Raw genomic sequence first — 9,195 nt, forward strand, 5'->3', positions numbered from 1 at the left:
ACCAGAGGCACCAACATCAGCAGCACCAGTAACATCACCAGAGGTACCAACATCAGCAGCACCAGTAACATCACCAGAGGTACCAACATCAGCACCACCAGTAACATCACCAGAGGTACCAACATCAGCAGCACCAGTAACATCACCAGATATACCAACATCAGCAGCACCAGTAACATCACCAGAGGCACCTACATCAGCAGCACCAGTATCATCACCAGAGGTACCAACATCAGCCATAGTAACATCACCAGAGGTACCAACATCCCCAGAGGTACCAACATCAGCAGCACCAGTAACATCACCAGAGGTACCAACATCAGCAGCACCAGTAACATCACCAGAGGTACCGACATCAGCAGCACCAGTAACATCACCTTAGTCACCGACAACAGCAGCACTAGTAACATCACCAGAGGTACCAACATCAGCACAAGAAACATCACCAGAGGTACCAACATCAGCAGCACTAGTAACATGACCAGAGGCACCAACATCAGCAGCACTAGTAACATCACCAGAGTTACCAACATCAGCCCCACTAGTAACATCACCAGAGGTACCAACATCAGCCCCACTAGTAACATCACCAGAGGTACCAACATCAGCAGCCCTAGTAACATCACCAGAGGTACCAATATCAGCACTAGTAACATCACCAGAGGTACCAACATCAGCCGCACTAGTAACATGACCAGAGGCACCAACATCAGCAGCACCAGTAACATCACCTGAGGTACCAACATCAGCAGCACCAGTAACATCACCAGAGGTACCAACATCAGCAGCACCAGTAACATCACCAGAGGTACCAACATCAGCAGCACCAGTAACATCACCAGAGGTACCAACATCAGCAGCACCAGTAACATCACCCGAGGTACCAACATCAGCACTAGTAACATCACCAGAGGTACCAACATCAGCAGCACTAGTAACATGACCAGAGGCACCAACATCAGCAGCACCAGTAACATCACCAGAGGTACCAACATCAGCAGCACCAGTAACATCACCAGAGGCACCAACATCAGCAGCACCAGTAACATCACCAGAGGCATCAACATCAGCACCACCAGTAACATCACCAGAGGTACCAACATCAGCAGCACCAGTAACATCACCAGAGGTACCAACATCAGCAGCACCAGTAACATCACCCGAGGTACCAACATCAGCAGCACCAGTAACATCACCAGAGGTACCAACATCAGCAGCACCAGTAACATCACCAGAGGTACCAACATCAGCACCACCAGTAACATCACCAGAGGCACCAACATCAGCAGCACCAGTAACATCACCAGAGGTACCAACATCAGCAGCACCAGTAACATCACTAGAGGTACCAACATCAGCAGCACCAGTAACATCACCAGAGGCACCAACATCAGCAGCACCAGTAACATCACCAGAGGTACCAACATCAGCACCACCAGTAACATCACCAGAGGTACCAACATCAGCAGCACCAGTAACATCACCAGAGGTACCAACATCAGCACCACCAGTAACATCACCAGAGGTACCAACATCAGCAGCACCAGTAACATCACCAGAGGTACCAACATCAGCACCACCAGTAACATCACCAGAGGTACCAACATCAGCACCACCAGTAACATCACCAGAGGTACCAACATCAGCAGCACCAGTAACATCACCAGAGGTACCAACATCAGCACCACCAGTAACATCACCAGAGGTACCAACATCAGCAGCACCAGTAACATCACCAGAGGTACCAACATCAGCACCACCAGTAACATCACCAGAGGTACCAACATCAGCACCACCAGTAACTGGTGCTGCTGATGTTGTATATCTGAGACATCACCACACGGAAGCTCTCCCGCCTCACACAATGTTTCCAGGATGACAACTACAATGTGTCCAGGATGACAACTACAATGTGTTCTGGATGACAACTACAATGTGTTCTGGATGACAACTACAATGTGTCCTGGATAACAACTACAATGTGTCCTGGATAACAACTACAATGTGTCCTGGATAACAACTACAATGTGTCCTGGATAACAACTACAATGTGTCCTGGATAACAACTACAATGTGTCCTGGATAACAACTACAATGTGTCCTGGACGGAAACAACGTAAGCGGTGATGCAAGACCGGACAAAAACATTCGACACCTCAACAAAAACACCACATGTATCCGCTCTGCAACAATAACAAAAACAAAACGTAAAACTTGGTACGAACCGGTGGAAAAACAATCCGTCACTCTGCTGTTAACAAAAAAAATCCCACTAAGTTAGAATTGCTATCAAAAGCCAATATCGAGGCTCTGGGAAAAAGATGTGACGCTGGAACACGGTAAAAAAGTTAAAAAAAGAGGACAATGAAATTTATAACAGCTGTTCTGTTTTTTGTTTTTTTCCGAGCGGGTATTGGAGGAGAGGTGGAAGGGGGGGGGGGGGGGGGAAGGAGTTCTTGCTGGGAGTTGAGACTACTATATCCTGAGCACCAGCAGGAGTCTTGGCGGTATATCCTGAGCACCAGCAGGAGTCTTGGCGGTATATCCTGAGCACCAGCAGGAGTCTTGGCGGTATATCCTGAGACCCAGCAGGAGTCTTGGCGGTATATCCTGAGACCCAGCAGGAGTCTTGGCGGTATATCCTGTGACCCAGCAGGAGTCTTGGCGGTATATCCTGAGACCCAGCAGGAGTCTTGGCGGTATATCCTGAGCACCAGCAGGAGTCTTGGCGGTATATCCTGAGACCCAGCAGGAGTCTTGGCGGTATATCCTGTGACCCAGCAGAAGTCGTGGCGGTATATCCTGAGACCCAGTAAGTAATACAAGTAAGTAATTCTAAGTAATACAAGTCCTACAGAAGGAATAGAAAAACTGACTTCAGAAGCGTATCAAGTCTGTCTGAAACATGTTCCTTTGAGGAAAGCCAGAAAGAGATCTAACGTAGAAAGAGAACGCAGACGACACTATAAACGCAGGAAAAAAATAACGGAACTGCTTATGCAGACACGAATTTCCCGTCAAAGAAGGAATAATTTAAATAGGGAGATTGAAGAAATCGAGCGGAAATTGAAACACTCATATGAAACTGAAGAAAGGCAGTTAGAACAGAAAGCAATTCAGGAAATATAGAAAAATCCAAAATATTTCTTCTCATATGCGAAATCAAAAGCAAAAACCACTGCCAGTATTGGACCTATTCGTACAAGTGAAGGTTCATACACGGAGGATGACAAAGAAATTAGTGAAATCCTAAAAAAGCAGTATGAGGACATGTTTAGCACTCCAATAAACAACATGAAGGTGGAAGATCCAGACAATTTCTTTATGCGGGATATTCAAACCCCTGTAAATATAACTGATATAAACACGAGCGCACTAAATTTTGAAAAAGAAATTGAAAACATGCCCATGCACTCGGCCCCAGGTCCAGACTCATGGAATTCAATATTTATAAAGAAATGCAAAGTGCCGGTAGCACAGGCACTCAGTATAGTGTGAAGGAAGAGCTTGGACACAGGGGAGATACCAGATGCACTTAAAGTAGCAGACATAGCCCCTCTACACAAGGGAGGGAGCAAAGCATTGGCAAAAAATTATAGACCAGTTGCACTAACATCGCACATCATAAAAGTATTTGAGAGAGTGATTAGGAGTCAGGTCACCAATTATATAGAGATCAATGACCTTCACAACCCAGGCCAACATGGATTTCGAGCGGGTAGATCGTGCCTCTCACAGCTACTTGAGCACTACGACAAAGTCACTGAGGCATTAGAAGAAAAACAGAATGCTGATGTGATATACACGGACTTCGCAAAGGCTTCGATAAATGTGACCATGGCGTGATAGCACACAAAATGAAGTCAATGGGAATAACCGGTAAAGTAGGACACTGGATACTCAGTTTTCTGTCAAACAGGACTCAGCGAGTAACGGTCAACCATATATAATCTAGTCCAAGTGCAGTTAAAAGCTCTGTACCTCAGGGTACAGTCCTTGCACCGCTGCTTTTCCTTATTCTCATATCAGATATAAACAAAAATACAAGTCACAGCTTCGTATCATCCTTTGCAGATGACACAAAAATCAGTATGAAAATTACCTCGGCTGAGGACACTGAAAAACTTCAAGCTGATATTAATAAAGTTTTCGACTGGGCATCAGAAAATAACATGATGTTTAACAGTCTCCGTGGTGTAGTGGTAAGACACTCGCCTGGCGTTCCGCGAGCGCTATGTCATGGGTTCGTATCCTGGCCGGGGAGGATTTACTGGGCGCAATTCCTTAACTGTAGCCTCTGTTTAACGCAACAGTAAAATGTGTACTTGGTTGTAACAACGATTCTTCGCGGCAGGGGATCGTATTCCAGGGACCATAGGATTAAGGACTTGCCCGAAACGCTACGCGTACTAGTGGCTGTACAAGAATGTAACAACTCCTGTATATATCTCAAAAAAAAAAAAAAAAAAAAAAAAAAAAAAAACAGTGATAAATTCCAGGTACTCAGGTACGGTAAAAATGAGGACCTTAAACATAATACAGAGTACAAAACACTATCAAATGTACCCATAGTAGGAAAACAGCATGTAAAGGATTTGGGAATAATAATGTCTGACGACCTAACGTTTAAGGAGCATAACCAAGCAAATATTGCGACAGCCAGAAAAATAATAGGATGGATTACGAGAACTTTCAAATCCAGGGATCTCATCACAATGGTTGTACTCTTCAAGTCACTTGTGTTGTCCCGTCTTGAGTACTGCTCAGTACTCACTTCCCCCTTCAGAGCAGGAGAGATTGCAGAAATAGAGGGAATACAGAGAACATATACGGCACGCATAGACGCAATAAAGCACCTAAATTATTGGGATCGTCTCAAAGCCCTCCAAATGTACTCACTAGAAAGAAGACGAAAGAGATATCAAATAATATACACCTGGAAGATACTGGAGGGCCAAGTACCAAATCTACACAGTAAAATAACAACGTACTGGAGTGAACGATATGGAAGAAAATGTAGAATAGAACCAATGAAGAGCAGAGGTGCCATAGGCACAATCAGAGAACACTGTATGAACATTAGAGGTCCGCGGTTGTTCAACGTCCTCCCAGCAAGCATAAGAAATATTGCCGGAACAACCGTGGACATTTTCAAGAGGAAACTAGATTTATTCCTCCAAGGAGTGCCGGACCAACCGGGCTGTGGTGGGTATGTGGGCCTGCGGGCCGCTCCAAGCAACAGCCTGGTGGACCAAACTCTCACATGTCAAGCCTGGCCTCGGGCCGGGCTTGGGGAGTAGAAGAACTCCCAGAACTCCATCAACCAGGTAACCAGGTAACCCAGCAGGAGTCTTGGCGGTATATCCTGATCCCCAGCAGGAGTTTTGGCTGTATATCCTGAGACCCAACAGGAGTCTTAGCTGTATATCCTGAGCCCCAGCAGGAGTCTTGGCTGAATATCCTGAGCCCCAGCAGGAGTCTTGGCTGAATATCCTGAGCCCCAGCAGGAGTCTTGGCTGTATATCCTGAGACCCAGCAGGAGACTGTTGTATATTCTAACACACCACCACACCACCACACTACCACTCTACCACACGACCACACCACCACACTACCACACTAACACACCACCAAACTACCACACCACCACAGTACCACACTTCCACACTGCCACACTACCACACTACCACACCACCACACTACCACACAACCACACCACCACAACATAAGACTACCACACCACCACACTACCACACTACTGCACTACCACACCACCACACTACCACACTACTGCCCTACCACACCACCACACCACCACACTAACACACAGAGAACACTGTATGTTCTCTGTGTGTTCTCTGTTCTCTGCATATATGGAGTATGCAGCCCCAGCATGGAGTCCATATCTAGTCAAGGATAAGACTAAACTGGAAAAGGTTCAAAGGTTTGCCACCAGACTAGTTCCCGAGCTGAGAGGTATGAGCTACGAGGAGAGACTACGGGAATTAAACCTCACTTCGCTGGAAGACAGAAGAGTTAGGGGGGACATGATCACCACATTCAAGATTCTGAAGGGAATTGATAGGGTAGATAAAGACAGTCTATTTAACACAAGGGGAACACGCACAAGGGGACACAGGTGGAAACTGAGTGCCCAAATGAGCCACAGAGATATTAGAAAGAACTTTTTTAGTGTCAGAGTGGTTGACAAATGGAATGCATTAGGGGGTGATGTGGTGGAGGCTGACTCCATACACAGTTTCAAATGTAGATATGACAGAGCCCGATAGGCTCAGGAATCTGTACACCTGTTGATTGACGGTTGAGAGGCGGGACCAAAGAGCCAGAGCTCAACCCCCGCAAACACAACTAGGTGAGTACAACTAGGTGAGTACACAACCACACTACCACACCACAACACCCCCATACTACCACACTACCACACAACCACACTACCACACCACAACACCACCACACCACCACACCACCACACTACCACACTAGTACACTAGCACACCACCACACTACAGAGAACTGGTCGCCGAGCGGACAGCACGCTGGACTTGTGATCCTGTGGTCCCGGGTTCGATCCCGGGCGCCCGCGAGAAACAATTGGCAGATTTACTTTCACCCTATGCCCCTGTTACCTAGAAGTAAAATAGGTACCTGGGTGTTAGCCAGCTGTCACGGGCTGCTTCCTGGGGGTGGAGGCCTGGTCGAGGAGCGGGCCGCTGGGACACTAAAAGCCCCGAAATCATCTCAAGATAACCACACCACCACACTACCACACCACACCACTACCACACTACCATACAACCACACAACGACACAAGCACACCACCACACTACCACACTACCACACCACCAAACCACCACACTACCACACAACCACACTACCACACCACCACACTACCACACTACCACACAACTACACCACCACACTATAACACCACCACACCACGACACTGTCACACTACCACACTACCACACCACCACACCACCACACTACCACACAACTACACCACCACACTACCACACCACCACACTACCTCACTACCACACTACAACACCACCACACCACTACACTACCACACTACCACACCACCACACTACCTCACTACCACACTAAAATACCACCACAGCAACACAACACTACCACACCACCACGACACCCCCACAGCACCACACTACCACACTACCACATAACCACCACCACCACAACACCACACTACCACACCACCACCATCACACTACCACACTACCACACCACCACACCACCACCACCACACTACCACACTACCACACTACCACACCACCACACCACCACACTACCACACCACCACACCACCACACTACCACACCACCACACCACCACAACCACCACACCACCACACTACGACACCACCACACAACCACACTACCACCCCACCGCACCACCACACTACAATACCACACTACACCACCACACCACACCACACACCACCACACCACACCACACCACCACACTACCACACTACCACAACCATCACTCCACCAAAACCACCACATCACCACACTTCCACACCACCACACTACCACACCACCACACCCCACACTACCACACCACCACACCACCACACTACAATACCACACTACACCACCACACCACACACCACCACACCACACCACACCACCACACTACCACACTACCACACCACAACACCACCACGCCACACCTTCACACCACCACACCACCACACTACCACACCACCACACTACCACGCCACACCACCACGCCACACCTTCACACCACAACACCACAACACCACATCACCACACCATCACCCTAGGGCCCCGGTCCCACCAAGCAAAGTTGAATTAAAACCTGATATCTATGTACATGTCTCGAGTAAGAGTGAGTTGTAGCTGCACCTGTGGAGGTGAAGGCACCTGTGGAGGTGGAGGCACCTGTGGAGGTGGAGGCACCTGTGGAGGTGAAGGCACCTGTGGAGGTGGTGGAGGCACATGTGGAGGTGCTGGAGGCACCTATGGAGGTAGAGGCACCTGTGGAGGTGGAGGAGGAACCTGTGGATGTGGTGGAGGCCTCTGTGGAGGTGGAGGAGCCACCTGTGGAGGTGGAGGCACCTGTGGAGGTGGAGGAGGCACCTGTGGAGGTGGAGGAGGCACCTGTGGAGGTGGAAGTATCTCCACAGGTGTTACACTGATCTGTTGACTCATGCAGGGTTGGCTGTTTCTTTCTGCCCTCCTTATCACTTTTTTAAGATTTCTAACTAGTTGTGCCAAATTTTGTTCTTCAGTCCTTCTTGTATGAGACATCAGAAGCGGTGGCTTACTGATGTGCTGGAACATCAGCAGAGTTATACGTGGATGTGTTAGCCTTTCACACATCATATACGTGTTATACGAGTGGTACGTTGAGCCTTTCGAGACATGACCAAGAGATGTGAAAAATATTCTGTAGGATTACTATTTATGTGTATAGACATCAGCTGGGTGACATGAGTTAACAACATAAGAATGAAGGTAACTGCAGAAGGCCTATTGGCCCATACGAGGCAATGAGCAGGGTGACCCATTGATGTAGAGATATGAGTGTGGTGCCCATTGATGTAGAGATATGAGTGTGGTGCCCATTGATGTAGAGATATGAGTGTGGTGCCCATTGATGTAGAAACATGAGTTTGATAATCCATTGATGTAGAAACATGAGTTTGGTAACCCATTGATGTAGAAACATGAGTTTGATAATCCATTGATGTAGAAACATGAGTTTGGTAACCCATTGATGTAGAAACATGAGTTTGGTGACCCATTGATGTAGAAACATGAGTTTGGTAACCCATTGATGTAGAAACATGAGTTTGGTGACCCATTGATGAAGAGATATGAGTTTGGTGACCCATTAATGAAGAGATAGGAGTTTGGTGACCCATTGATGTAAACACCAGTTGTGTAACCCATTGATGAAGAACATCAGTTGGGTGACCCCTCGATGTGTCAAGACATTAGCATTATAAACTACATATCGATATCACACATACAAACAACACGGCAAAATAAAATAAAAAAGTTGATAAATACAAGAACATATCTGCTGAAAAAAACTGTGGAGGCGAAGAACTAAGTCTGGGACTATTAATCTTTATCTGACTCACTCTCTTCCCCTATTTCTAACTTTCTTTCTTTCCATGGAAT

General features: G+C 47.3%; 1 protein-coding gene across 1 annotated transcript; it reads right to left on the reverse strand.

The window, feature by feature from the left end:
* Window positions 1-378: 378 nt before the first annotated feature.
* LOC138354809 (platelet binding protein GspB-like) lies at window positions 379-8,933 on the reverse strand. The gene is made up of 4 exons (XM_069309306.1): window positions 8,405-8,933; window positions 7,912-8,166; window positions 2,477-2,851; window positions 379-731 (listed from the first exon to the last, which is right to left on the reverse strand). The coding sequence occupies exons 1-4, from the start codon at window positions 8,931-8,933 to the stop codon at window positions 379-381; spliced, it is 1,512 nt and encodes a 503-aa protein (XP_069165407.1).
* Between the last annotated feature and the right edge of the window lie 262 nt (window positions 8,934-9,195).

This window comes from Procambarus clarkii, chromosome 64, assembly GCF_040958095.1.
Source record: "Procambarus clarkii isolate CNS0578487 chromosome 64, FALCON_Pclarkii_2.0, whole genome shotgun sequence".
In the NCBI taxonomy this organism is placed as follows: domain Eukaryota; kingdom Metazoa; phylum Arthropoda; class Malacostraca; order Decapoda; family Cambaridae; genus Procambarus; species Procambarus clarkii.

What these genes read in the sequence shown, in the direction of transcription:
- LOC138354809 (XM_069309306.1), bottom strand. Translation starts at nt 8,933, where the DNA reads ATGGGTCACCAAACTCCTATCTCTTCATTAATGGGTCACCAAACTCAT. An exon ending in AAAGGCTCAACGTACCACTC is followed by an intron (nt 8,167 to 8,404) that starts GTATAACACGTA and finishes CCACCTCCACAG; the next exon opens with GTGCCTCCTCCACCTCCACA. An exon ending in AGGTGCCTTCACCTCCACAG is followed by an intron (nt 2,852 to 7,911) that starts GTGCAGCTACAA and finishes TTCCTTCTGTAG; the next exon opens with GACTTGTATTACTTAGAATT.